At 42.9% G+C, this 14,627-nt stretch overlaps 1 protein-coding gene across 1 annotated transcript; it reads left to right on the top strand.

The window, feature by feature from the left end:
* The first annotated feature begins 4,186 nt into the window (after nucleotides 1–4,186).
* Nucleotides 4,187–12,731, top strand: ROGDI (rogdi atypical leucine zipper). Its single transcript, XM_078857580.1, has 11 exons — nucleotides 4,187–4,256; nucleotides 6,765–6,836; nucleotides 7,645–7,727; nucleotides 7,851–7,905; nucleotides 9,221–9,301; nucleotides 10,346–10,441; nucleotides 10,556–10,654; nucleotides 11,212–11,325; nucleotides 11,607–11,656; nucleotides 11,907–12,033; nucleotides 12,140–12,731. Exons 1-11 carry the CDS (start codon nucleotides 4,221–4,223, stop codon nucleotides 12,179–12,181), a joined length of 855 nt encoding a protein of 284 aa, XP_078713706.1. The 5' UTR covers nucleotides 4,187–4,220; the 3' UTR covers nucleotides 12,182–12,731.
* The last annotated feature ends 1,896 nt before the right edge of the window (nucleotides 12,732–14,627 follow it).

The following is a 14,627-nucleotide window of genomic DNA, read 5'->3' as shown; positions in this document are numbered from 1 at the left end:
CCAGCCCCTCCCCACCCAGCCTCACCCCTCCCACCCCCCCACCCAGCCCCTCCCCTCCCCACCCAGCCCCACCCCTCCCACCCCCACCCAGCCCCACCCAACCCCTCCCCACCCAGCCCTTCCCTGCACGACGGACACAAGAATCCCCTGTGGGCTGGTGTAACCAGGAGGTTCCTCCCAGTAAAAAATAGACACGTGGCAAGCCAGATATGTGGAGGAGGCGTAGATATAGTCTGCTCATTTCGTGTGTTTGTAATACGACTGTTCATGAGTAGCCATGGTCATTCCACTGCTGGGTCAACGACCTCCGCTAGCCGCCGCGTTTCACGATCCTGCGACGAAAACATTCATCGGAAGCTGTTCCGCACAACAGCTGATTTAATCGCTCCATCTCCACAACAGGCGTCCTCTTGGGAGCGGTATCGTTCCTAAAAAAAATTGGTTTACCATTCTCTCATTAGAGTCGACTGTCGGCCACAGTAACCCCGTGTTGCGAGTACAGTACTGTTTCAAAATTAAATAAAAGGTTTCTAAAACGACACGATGGGGTTTTCCTGCACTGCCATCTGCTGCTCACTGCCGTCTTAACATCATCCCCACCCTCATCGTGGTCACCATTCCGAGGCACTTACCCACAAGGGCTCAAGAAAAAATAAGTAATACAGTACAGTATTTAAATAGACTTTAAAAAAACACGCTTTTATGAAATGTACCCTACTAGTAATGGCAGAACTCCACGACTCGAGGAAGTGGCCGAGCTTGCCATGACGAAAGGGACCCTGGTTCTTTCGGTAAAGTGAAATATACTAAGAGGAAGCAAAATGAAACACCACCACGCTTGGAGCATATATTTAAGCTGGGTTGGAAGGGAGGAAGGGCACCTTGACAAAATAATTTGCATATCAAGAGGAATTTAGCATTTTATGGGAAATGCAGGTATGTGATTAGTACTACTTTCACTCGACGGTCAATGGTATACTGTATAGCAGATTGTATAATAATAAATAGTATAAAATTGTAATGTTTATACAATGTATAAGGCAATATATAGTATCGTAATTGTATAGTGAATACACAGCAGTGTGATATACAGTAGGGTGGATAGAATAATACATAGTGTAATATTACACTATGTATTATTCTAAAGTGGTGTATAGTTATACAGTATATAATTTAATGTTGGGTTTGTCTATGGCAGTATATAGTACGGGGTAGACCCGTGTGATGTAAGGCAGTCCCTCCAGAAAAACGCGGAGTTTTTTGGTGATTGTTGCGGGCAAAAATCGTTGATTATGCGGCACGTTTTCTTAAAAAATGCGATGGAATATGCGGGATATTTATGCAATTTTATGCGATTAAATTGCGGGAACTTGCAAAAATTGCGGGAACTTGCAAAAATTGCGGGAACTTGCAAAAATTGCGGGAACTTGCAAAAACTGCGGTTTGATGAAAAAGAGAAAAAAAAGTGATTCCCCCAACACCCTATTCACTAGGCTACTACTTTAATGTAAAGAGTCATTTCTTATTACTTCCTATGATAAGCAAGCATACTACATCACAGAAAGTGCTGGGAATATTTAAGTTCTCATCTTGTTTTATTTCAGACCTTAACAAACAGATGGCTCTTCTTCTTCTTTAGTGCTGCCTAACGGCGTGTGCGACTTCACGATGATATTGGTCCCGGTCTAGCACGGCGTGTAGAGTTTGTGCTGCTGTTGTTAATTGTAGCCATGTTTTGATGTTACTGAGCCATGTCGTTTTTGGCCGTCCTGGTCGTTTTTTCCCTTCGATTTTTCCTTCCAGGATTAGCTTTAATAGCTGGTATTTGTGGTCGTTTCGGGCAATGTGGCCTAGGTAGTAACACTTCCTGCTAATGATGGTCTTCAGCAGTTGCCTGTCAGTGCCCATATCTTGCAGAACTTGTGTATTGGTGGTTTTGGCTGTCCATGGGATTTTCAGCATTCTTCGATACAGCCACATCTCGAAAGCTTCGAGCCTTTTTGTTGCTGTTATTGTCAGTGTCCACGTCTCAACTCCGTACAGCAAAATTGACCAGATGTAGCATTTCAGTGTGCGCAGTTTCAGTGATGTACTCAAGTTGCGGTCTGCAAGGAGTGTTTTCCATTTAATAAATGCTTGCCTTGCTTGTTCAATTCTGCTCTTGATTTCGACTTCATGGTTCAACTGATCGTCAATGATTACACCAAGGTATTTAAATCGGTGTACTTGTTCCAATTTTTCGCTACCAAGCTTGATTGTTATTTCGCTTGTAGTTCGGCTGACCTTCATAACCTTTGTTTTCTTTTTATTAATTCGTAAGCCCCATATTTGACTCTCTGTGGCAACCTCGTCCAAGATTTGTTGTAGGTCTTGTTCCGAATCGGCCAGCAGTGCAGTGTCGTCGGCATACCTGATGTTGTTGATGTATTGTCCATTGACTTTAATACCAATGTTTTTATCTGCTAGTGCTCGATCAAAAATCTGCTCCGAGTAGATGTTGAAAAGACTGGGTGAAAGTGGGCAGATGGCTCAAACTTACAAAACATTGAGTCGAACAAGTTCTGTAGCTTTACAAAATGAATATGCTACAACTTCTGTAAAAATGAATAAATAAAATATTAAAAAATAAAATGTGTGCTTCCTCCTTAATTTTGGAGCTTTCGTGACTGCAGGAATTATTCTTTGAATGTGTGCTTCCTGTTTTACAGAGGTAGCTATGCAAAATAATTTGCCCCCACTGTCATGTAACACACTGGGGCAAATGAGAAAGATTTGCGGGCTTCATCATGGTTTCATTGGCATCGCGGGGTTTGCAGCTTTTCAATGATGTCGCGTAATGAGTGACGTCACTTCATAACGTTCCCATTGCAACAGGGGAAATGGCTGCGCTTGTGTGAAGTAAACGCAACATTTTTCAACTTTCTGCTAAGATATATGTGACTTTTTGCAACGAAAATGCGGGGATTATGAAATCATGCAAGCCCGCATATTTTGCGCGCGGAAATCTGCAATTAATGCGGCGAAAGTGCGACGTATTTGAAAAAACGCGCCCCCCGCATAAATATGCGGACTTTGGCTGATTTTGCGTGAAATCTTGCGATCGCATAATCGCGTTTTTCTGGAGGGACTGGTAAGGGAAAAAAGTTTAGCTGGAAGCATATTATATTTTTTGCGATATAGAATTGTAATGTATTACTTACTGTTAGTAGCTCAGCTTATTGGAGAGTATATTTAGTATACTGATACTATGTAGTTTATATTTTATTTTTTTACGTGGTTGTTTAGTTACTGCAGCTACATACTATTAACATTCCTTCCCTTTATTAATGCTACCCCTATCCCCTCCCTTTGATGCTGCTAATCCTGCATAATGCACGGGCATAATATGACTTTGAAACCCCCCGCCAAACCTCCTACGCATTTCACAAGTAGTACTAATCACATACCTGCATTTCCCATAAATATGCTAAATTCCTTTTGATATGCAAATTATTTTGTCAAGGCGCCCTTCCCCCCCTTCCAACCCAGCTTAAATATACGCTCCAAGCATGGTGCTGTTTCATTCAGACGCTGTCTCCCCGACAGACCTGTTCTTCACCTGAGGACGGCTGCTTGCGTTGTGGCCAAAACGTCGTGAGAATTATTTTATGTTTTATTTTTATTATTTTATTATTTCCCTTCTACGTGACTTTACCGAAAGAACCAAGAAGATGAATCCCTGCAGTCACGAAAGCTTTACATCGAAATATACTTTGCACCCTTACAGTGTTTGTGTATCGTTTATTGTTGCTGTAACGTTATGAACCAGCTCCTACTGCACCGTTCGTGACAAAGAGCTTTGCAGCTTATCGGATTCTTCCGGGTTTGTCAACGCGAATGGAAATCGCACAGCGCATAGGCGCCACCCTCGCCGTACGCGCGCCGCCATTGGCCGCCGCGCCCACGCGCGGGCCTCGGCGCGCGCGTGCGATTGGCTCCCTCGGTCGCGCGCCCGACCAATCGGAGACGGAGCGCGTCGATGCGCAGTGGGGAATTTGAAACGGGATTGTTCGGGGGTGGGGGGTTGGCGAGGGTGAGGCGTGTGGGGGGGTTGGCGGGGGGGAGGCGGGGCCGACAGGGGGGCGGGGTCAATAGGGGGGCGGGGCTTGCGAGGGGCTTGCGGGGGGCGGGGCTTGCGGGGGGCGGGGCTTGCGGGGTCAGCGATCAGCTGCGGGGGGACGATGGCGACCGCGTCCGAGGCGGAGCGGGCGGTGCTGGTAACGACAGCGACGATGATCATGACGATGATGATTGGTGGTGGTGGTGGTGATGGCGATTATTATGATTAACGACGACGACTTCGATGTTCTTGACTGGATGATGATGCTGGATTGTATTACGTCGGTAGAGCGTCCAATGCGGCGTTGTGCGTGAAGGCCGGACAAGTCTTGAGTGGTGGCTTGCTCGTTTAAATCATTGTACAGGGTGGTCCAGATGTCTTGTGACCCCCCACCACCATTTAACTCTCTAAACCTTAATATGTTTTTGTTGTATTACCTGCGGGTGTGAAAACAGAAATCAATCAGTAAGAGTTAGGGAGTGTTGGGCAGTTCATTGTGAGTGGGGTGGGGGGGGGTCACAAGACATCCGGACCGCCATGTGACGACTACGATTTGACATCGAGGTGGTTGTCCAGACACTTGCGGCAGGGAGTCAGCGGAGTTTATCGCCCTTGTCGATGATGGATGCCTCCTCCGAGTTTGTGAATCGGGCAGGCACCGGGGTGGGGGGGGGGGAGTCGCATGTTCCCCACGGTTCTGCTCGGAGTGGCCTGGGTCTTGACATTTCCACTTTGTTCAGTGACGATGTATCCGCATCTGCCGGCGTGTTGTGAGTTGTAAGTAAACGTTGTCGACTTCCGAGCGCCAACGTTGGACGACTGTAAAGAACGCGTTGATTCAATCTGTTAAACATTCCTGATTGGTCGTGAATGAATGTAAGCATGGACGTCAAGAGCCGCATGGCTCACGGGGGTTATACCTAATGAATGAAACTGAATCTGAAACCTTCTTGGTTCTTTCGGTAAAGTCACGTAGAAGGGAAATAATAAAATAATAAAACTAAAACATAAAAAAATATTTATTATTATTTTATTATTTCTCTTCTACGTGACTTTACCGAAAGAACCAAGCAGACGAATCCCTGCAGTCACGAAAGCTTTAAATCGAAAATTGAATCTGAAACGTCGATATGTACGTTATGTGTTGAACTTTTTTCGCTCCCTACGTAGCCAACAGTGCTAATCGGAGGTGCGGGAGAAGAGGACGCGGTAGATTTCATTGACCCCGTTGCACAGTAGTTGTTTGTGGATGCAGCCCCGCGGTGTGGATGGTTAGCACGCTGGAATTGTTTTCAGAGGTCGCCGGATCGATTATATCGTCCGGCCTGGTAGTTGAAACAATGGGCAAGTTATGATAATTGGTTTTATTACTCTTTTATCTGGCAACAAAACTGATACTTTTTTTTACAAGGAGTCATGTTTGCATTGACCACAATACCTGCGGTCGGAATGCAAGCAAAAAACACAACTCTGATAATGTATGCACTGTCCTTGAAGTTGATTGGTCCACACCCGAGACGGCTTTTCTTAGAGCCTAGTCTCACATGGTGTTGGACCAGATGACACTAAAAGGCGCACAACTCAAAGACAATGTACCATCAGAGTATGAGAGCTCAGGGTAAGCATTTACACCATTGGAACCTCCTTTGCCAGTAGCAAAATATGATAATTGTTTTTTTACCTTTTTATCTGGCAACAAAACTGACACCTTTTTTACAAGGAGTCATGTTTGCATTGACCACAATACCTGTGGTCGGAATGCAAACAAAAAATATGTGTGCGCTGTCCTTGAAATTGATTGGTCTGCACCCGAGACAGCTGTTCTTAGAGCCTAGTCTCACATCGTGTTGGACCAGATGACGCCAAAAGGTGTCAGTTTTGTTGTCAGATAAAAGGGTAAAAAAAACAATTATCATATCTTGCTACTGGCAAAGGAGGTTCCAATGGTGAATGGGCAAGTTTCTTCAATTGTCCCACCATACCCCTTCTAAACCCCTCTGTCCACCCTGCAGTTCACATGAGCACACCGCAGCTGATGGGCGTGTGGTGAGGTAAAGTGTGAGTTCTCACACCTCTTTCAAGACGTCCGGCCAATGTGGAAGAGTAGGCCAAACACCCTCTTTGAGTCTAGAGGGGTCCATTAGTTACTCGTTCGTGTGACTTGCTGGTGGACGGGTCTCCACTACAGAGTACCTCTGGAGTGTAGAGGGAATTTGGCCTACTCTTTCATGCTGGCCAGACGTCTCGATCGTGGGAGTACCCACATTTTACCTTACCACAAGTGAACTGCCGATTGCCAAGCTGTGGTATACCCATAATCATACTGTTGTGTGGACAAAGGCAGATGGATTTAAACAACTTGACTGGTGTATCAGCTGGCATTCCAAGATATTTAATTGAATTGACAACCCCAGTTTACTGCAAGTCCAGTGTCAAAATTATATGAAGCAAACATTCTCTTAACTTCGTAACATTTTAAAACAACGGCATTGTTTTGGTGGACACAAAGCTCGCAACCAATTGAGGATTGAATCATTAATTTAAAACAAAAACAACGTTACATTTACAGTGCTATACCGTAAAGACATTCACGGACAAAAACCCCACTGCAAAGCTGTAAGTGTAAATGATTGTGTGTTGGTGTTTTTTGTTGTTGTTGTTACAGCACGAAGAGTTCCAGTGGCTGTTGAGAGAGGAGGTTCATTCCGTGCTCAGTCACCTGCAGGACATTTTGAAGGTGATCATACTGTGTTGATGCAATCAAGCCTGTTTGCCAGTAAAGCGCTTTTTGTCATGTCAACCAGGACACAAGTTGTTCAGTGGTGCCCGCTTTGTTGTTTATACAACACTGGCTTTGTAACTGCAGCATTGAATTATACCAGAGGTTTGTCAGTGGAAACAAATGAACTGAAATAAAATATACAGTATTTTTTCACCTATAACCAAATCACCCGCAATGTATCAAATCCTGTTCGATGTCAAGCAAAGCAGAGGTTGAGCCTGGATAGGGCTTGGATTGGTGGCCAGCACGCAAAACAGTTTGTTATAGCCTGCCGCAGGACTACATTGTGTGCAGCAGAGGACATCGCAGCAAAATCTAACGTAATCTACCTATATGTCCTCATATACACTTTCACCAACCTGCGCTGACCAGCATGGTGAAGTATGGTGAAATAACCTCCACAATTTTCATGGTGATAAGAGGTTCTCATTCAGTGGATTGACAAAGGGCTATACGCGCACAATATAGTTCGGTAAAATAAGTCTTCATTTTTAAATGTGTCAATGAGAATCAAGGTCACTGACTTGTGGTTATGTAACATGGGAAGGTGGCATTTGAAATATGGAATCCCACGTTTATTTAATAATACACTGCCATAGCACGTTTAGTATTCTGAAGCTATGAGCACTTTCCCACAGTAGTTTGAGCATAGAGACACTTTGACATTTTTACTTTCCAACTGCTGTGAGGACAGCATTGATGCATGAATTATAAAAAAAGTTCTCAACGTGGAATGTCCCACGTGTTTATCTGTGTATTGCAGGAGGGATGTAAGCGGTTTGTGTTGCCAGGTAGGGAGGAAGACTGCCATGTGAAACAAGAAAACTTTATCCTCGGCAGCTCCACGTAAATATATTATTGTTTTTACGTTCATTAATACATTTCGATTGCAATAGCAAGAACGAAAATCAAACCGCGAGTGATGTTGTTTTTATATAGTTTACCTTTTACGTTTTTTACTCCACACAGGTCTGATGCAGTAAAGGGTGTGCTAACTCTTAATGGAGATACTCTTTGTCAGGCGGTAAGTCTGTTGATGAACATGGAGGGACTGACACGCAGATTAAGCTTCTATATACAGTAAATAAATAAGAATGTTCTTCAACGATATATACTGGTGGGCCATGTAATAAAATAAGCTTGTGCCGGTGGGCCATATGATGTTATCTCCCACGTGGAACGCTGTCACGTCACATGGTGTCCTGACATAACGTTTGTACATGTGACCAATAATATGTACCCTTTGTTTACAAGTCTCTTATTGCTTGTTTATCTCCCTCAACTACAGCTTATTATTTCTACTGACACATGACCTTTCCTGACCTCTATGTTATACCCCTTCTGTGCCACCAGAATAGTTTATTTGTGGTGATTGCTGCTGCTTTTCCTGTCGGCTATACCCGCTCTGTCCTTGGCATTGTCTGCTTGTCTCCACCACTGTACTCCCTTGTTCCTGTTATTCACCTTCCTCCTTCACTTTGTCCACCTTCCCCACGCTTTCTGAGCTCATCAGCCTACTCTGGGCCCAATCAGCCCACCCTGTGCAGTGTAGTAGGGAGGGGAAGGCAAGGATGAATGGCTGTGTTGTGTTTTATGCTTACTGTACATGTCAATGAAATTCATGTCCATTGATAAAACTAGGAGAGGTCTGACAGCAGTGATATATGGCAAATCTCCCGATGAACGTACACCTCAAAGTATACGTAGCTCCTTTAAACAGTGTTTACGGAAGCGTCTGGCAGGTGACATCATACCTCTTGACCAATAGGATTTCGCGTTTCTTATCGCCAAGCCCATGTCTGATCAGCCCACCATCTCTACAATGTACTATTGTTGGCAGCAAAATATTGACATGTTTGTCCTATTCACCAAGGGACCCCCCAGCAGTCGTCTGAATAGTTAATGTTTGCTGGTAAAATTGATTAAATGAGCAAGCCAATCTTGAGGGAATATAGTCAGTATGCACTTGTTTAATGAGTGTTAGGTTTACACTGCTGACAGTATCCCTTGGATTGATGACAGATATTTGATATATACTTGGTGATACATTTCTTGATGTCCCACTCATTTCTAATTACCCTATTCATAGGGGCTTGAATAATTGTGATAGCAATGCCTCAATATCTTTCTGAAGAGTGTTACTATATTTTAATAATACACGTTTTGGGATTGGTGAGGGACATGTAGAGACTTTGAATTTAAATGATATTTTCTCTATAGTTTCTCCCTATTTTCGTGGGGTGTGTCTGTGTAAACGGATCACCGTGTACACAAAGAGAATGTCAAGTCAGAATTAATGGCAAATTAATGTTTGCCCTTCCCTGTGAATGGTGGTGCAGGATCTACACATAAAGCTTTTGAAGGCAAACCAGATACTACACACGGTATTCAGAGAAGATAAGCAGTGGAAAATGCAACAGGTTTGTGAGGCATTTGCTTTTTCAACAGTTTACATGTGTAGTGACTGACTTGGAAACTTAACTTCTTGGAGGCATACTCTTTGGTTCTCTCGGTAAAGTCAGGTAGTTATAAATACAATAAAATAAAACAAATCACGACGTTTCGATTGCAACACAAGCGGTCGTCATGACGACCGAAAGAATCAAAGAGTATGGATTCCTGCAGTCACGAAAGCTTCAAATAATTCTTGGAGGAAATTCTTTAATTAAACACCGAGCACACTTTGTACACTTTATACAATACACACCTTACACTGTCACACACTCTCTGTCCCTCGCTTATACGCAACTCTACACTGGTTGCTAGCCTAAACTCAGCGCTAGCCATCTGACACTGACGCCGCTGAACCGAGACAGCCAACTACGTCTAGCAGCGCAATTATCAAGTGGAGACGACAGCGGCGACAGCGGCGATGGCGACGATCTTCAACAGCCACGACGACAACGACAGGGATCCCACACCAAACAACAGCGCCGAGCTCCCGCTCGGGGTCCCCTTTTATCCTGTCAGCGTGGCCTCGCTCCGCCCCGGCCACGCTCCCCTTCCGGAACCTACTAGCGAGCTCTCGACGTGTCCCTTCCGTAACCTTTACCCTAGATCCCCCTCGGGTCTATCACGTGACCTGCTGTCAGTCAGGGCTGCTACAAGCTGCAGATCCCCTTCCCTGCCAGCAGCCAGCGCTATGCTACTTAGTGACCAATTCGATGCCACTCCACATGGACTTATAAAGCACTAATATTGAAACATGCACGTTCATATACACGCACAACACATGCATTTACATTCGATGTTTATAAAACATCCCTTCCATGCTATCATGTTTTACATATTTCAGTACTTTAAATACAGCACAGCTAAGCTATTTACAACTCAAACTGCAATGTTATGCGCATAATTTACATGTATACAGAGTGACCAACACCTCTCTAGCCCTTGCGTTCTCTGCTATAAAGTATGAAGCATTAATGAGAAGTGCTAGGAGATGATTCTCCTTTTTTACACAGGTGCAGGATGCTGGAAATCACCTTCATCAGGCATACCGGCTCGTCAACAGCAAGGACCAAAGCTACCAGTTCAAGACGGGCACTGAAGTAAACAAGGTGAAATAACCGCATACTAATCATTGACGCAGCTAACACTGCGGACTGTATCGATATGCTTGCTTGATTTATGTATTGTGTAACGTTTCATGTCCTCTTATGCAATGACTACAGCTGATGGATGCGGTGATGCTGCAGCTGAACCGGGCCCGCAACCGCCTAGCAACACCAGCCGCAATGACCCTGCCAGACCTCGCAAATGGCAGTGCTGCCGTAAGTCCTCACGTCAACTTGTTCTATATATATTGTGAGCAGTAGTGCAGAGGTCAGTGATAATTATTCACAATCCATGCTGAGCATGATTTTATTGACACTTGTGTTATATGTAACACTTGTGTTATGTTTGTATATTATACGTAATTTCAGCATGTAACGTGCACAGTATTCGCTCACTTGAATATAGAGAATGACTCATATGAGCGAGAGACCACAGGCAAATGGGAAAGGCAGCAAGGCAGTGAGCTGGCACCAAATTGTCCTATTATGGTAATGTTGGCCATTAAAGAAAGTGTTCACATGTGTGCCCGAAGAAAACCCATGAGTGTGTGGGAGAAACTCTAACCCATACAGATGGGACAGATGTCCACATTTTTGCTGTACTGCCTTTTAGCAAGCCAGGGTATGGCACCTCGACGCCCACGGGAAAGGAGTTTCACAACATTTGCGTGATCCGCCAACCCTCGTCTCCACGGTGCTGGATTATCGGTTACGTGCAAAGCCACCAAGTGCCCGGCACATGTGTTTCGTGTTTGCGTTTGTCACTTTTCTAGTGTATGTTCAACCCTGCACTGCCGCAGGATCTGCTGGTTAATTTCTACATTCATCACAACAAGCTCTGCCTGGTGCTCTACCAAGTGCACACTCTGCAGCCAAATGCAAACAAGGTTTGGGAACACATGCTCCAGAAAAATTGTACCATTTAATGTTTTGAAAAATGTGAACCTCACAGTTAAATATTTTGTTGACATAAGATAAATATAATGTAGTATGCTGCTTTTGGTGAACTACCAACCTGTTTGATGTAGCTCTTGAATATGTATTTTTACTCATTACTGTTTCCTTAGTAACTAATATTGACTTGTTTTTAGCAGGCAGGTTTTTAATTTAGAGTTGTTAACTGTTCTGTCAAATATAAAAAAAAATGTGACCTTGTGTTATTTTACAGAATTTCAAGCCATCAGGAGGCTCGGTCTGTCATGCTCTTGGCTCCATGTTGTGAGTGACCTTGATAATATGACAAGTTAACGGTTCATCGGATTTTCACATGTGGCGTCTACTCATTTTACATGCTCTTAACTGGAGTGTTATTTCGAAGCAAACACCTATTTTAGAAAATTCATAATTTGCAAGTAATATCTGATGTTTGCAATCAAAGTTATTTTTATTGATAAAACGTTGATGTCTACTGCTATTAGATTGCACATTCTGAAACCCGATTGCAATTATTTGCTTGTGTGATGCTCAGCGAATTCATGGGGCAGAAGTATGAGGTTATCCAGACCCACAAGGTAGAGAGTGTTGTGCCATGGCTGGGAGATGGACTCCTGTTTCTCACTCTTGCCCTGCAGCTGTGTCAGCAACTTAAAGATAAGGTAAGGGTGGAAATGTTTTTCTCTGCACTCCAAACTTTGGATTAGGTGTTTTTTTTAAATTATTAATCCTGCAAACATTGTTATTAAAGAACGTTTATTCCTCCAGGTTTCTGTCTTCTCAAACTACTGGACGCAGATGCCACACTGAGCCCTGTCTGCATGCCCTTGTCCATGGAAATAAGTGAAATGAAAGCAATGATTCATTATTTTTTTGGGCAGAATTGGGTTTGTATTATTGGACCACTATAAAATATTACTTGGACGTAATCAAGACAGTTGTATTTATACTACTTCGGTTTTTCCAGTTGTGTTGTATCGGTCTGCGATATGCTTTGCATTGTACGACGTGTTTTCAGAAACATGTCCGACGTTTCAATCCACATGCTGGGAGCGCATTAATTAAGTGTAGGACCCAACACATTGAACGAAACATATAACTGAAAAACACTTGAGAACAACACAGCTAATCCTTTAAGTTATGTATATTCTTTGGATAAACCCACTGGTGTGTTGAGTGAACGTTTGTGAGAACATCACATGTTCCAAAATGTGTACATTTTAATTTCGTTAATTCGTCAGAATGTGCTTTAAAATAACAAACTCCTAAAATAATAGTGCTCGACTTGTGTAATTGTTGTAAACATGTATGTCATGTCATTTTGATTTACGGTATTAAAAATAAAATGCACTTTAATGGGTTGTCTTGTGATGTAATTGTATACAAAGTAACAAAAGATAACATGTCTCATTGTATCCACATTCATATTTCCTAACTCCAAATTGAAGCTGGCATTTACTAATTGGAGTAACTGGCATCTTGTATACATGTATGAAAATCTTGACTTAAAGCTTTCGTGACTGCAGGAATTCATATTCTTTGGGTCTGTCGGTAAAGTCACGTAGATAGGTTCAAAGAAAATAACAAAAATCACAAAAACTACGACGTTTCGATCGCAACACAAGCGGTCGTCATCAGGCTGATGACGTTTTTTGTTTTTATTTTCTTTGAACCTATCTACGTGACTTTACCGAAAGACCCAAAGAATATACATGTATGCAGTTATATTGTGAGTAAAAAATTGTATGCAGTAAAAACTGACCACTTTTTAGATTAAATTTATTCAAACGTTAACTCCTCTGATTCGTGTGCAGAGGAATCGGCGAATAAAGTGCTGTATTGTTTTGCATATTTCCACCTTAATTTTGAAGTTGGCAATGCACGAGTTTGACCAGCGGGTGGCGTTAGGTTGCCGAGTGGTGGAGTGAGGCCTCCTGGGTAGGAACGTGGCGAAATAGCCGCATTATATTTGTGGATTTTCAGCCCATGGAAATGTTGAGAAAAGAGACCAGGATAGTGTAATTTGTTTAACTAAAATCACAATAATGAATACGGCAAGGGAAATAAAAACTAAAACTGAGCAGAAACAACCGCATTACAGGAGAAATTAAGAAAATATACTTGACATCTTGATCTGTATTGCCGCCTATAGAACGCGAATATTGACGAATGCGTGAGTTGGAATCAATCTGGCGTTTGAATTAATTATCGGTCATGGTCATGATCACCATGGCGTGTCATCCAATTAGCTATGGTCGCTCCACTGCTGGATGAAGGTCTCCCCAATCCACCCCCACCTCGTACGATCCTGCGATGGGAAAACTCGACCCTGCACGTGAAGTGATTTCATCGCTCAATCTCCGCGGTGTGGGTTTTCTCGGACATGTTCCATTGCTTGGTTAAAATTGCTCGGTTAAAATGCAGTCGAAACCAAGGTTAACATCCATTCTCGATTAAAAGTAATCTGATGTTATGCCAGCCCAAGCAATATATTAAAATTACTTGTCCAACTAGACAGGATGCAACTTAACATATTGGGGTTCTTATCCAATATGCTTCGTAATAGATTATTTTGGGCTCGGCCACGGAATGAACTGGCCAAATGTTACGTCGTGAAATTCCCTCCACCACGCGACGCAAGCGAGCAAAATAAAATCGTCAATTCATTTAACGCGACAAATTATGATTGTTTAATCTCGCTACGGGTAAGTTTGAAATACAATCCTCACAACTGCGAAATTAATCAGAAAATTTATTACTCCTGGAGGGGGAATCCGATGACCTATAAAGCTCTTTGCCCCATGTTCAGTCGGGGCGGGTCAGAACGTTACAAGAAACAATGCAAAAACACAATAGAAAGGTAAACAAATAAAGACATTCTTGGTTCTTCCGGTAAGGTCATGTAGAAGGGAAATAAAAAAAAAATCTCACGACATTTCGATTGCAACACAAGCAATCATCACCAGATGTAAAAACCACAGCAAGAAAATTTGAAAAAAAGTGGCGTTTTTTTCTTAACTAAAAAATACGCCACTTTTTTCAAATTTGATTGTTGTGACTTCACCGAAAGAACCAAGAATATGAATCCCTGCAGTCACGAAAGCTTTAAATCGAAAAATAAAGACGTTTTTACAAATAAAACTAAAATACTTTTTATTTATCAGGTAAAGCCCACTGAGCTATAAGCTTCTTTATCAGAAGCGAACCTAGCCACAAATGATAGCTCAACGAAGTGATTTATAATTTTGCAGCCAAA

This window comes from Lampetra fluviatilis, chromosome 6, assembly GCF_964198595.1.
Source record: "Lampetra fluviatilis chromosome 6, kcLamFluv1.1, whole genome shotgun sequence".
In the NCBI taxonomy this organism is placed as follows: domain Eukaryota; kingdom Metazoa; phylum Chordata; class Hyperoartia; order Petromyzontiformes; family Petromyzontidae; genus Lampetra; species Lampetra fluviatilis.
The sequence above is the reverse complement of the archived record's forward strand: the minus strand, read 5'-3'. Positions and strand labels throughout refer to the sequence as shown.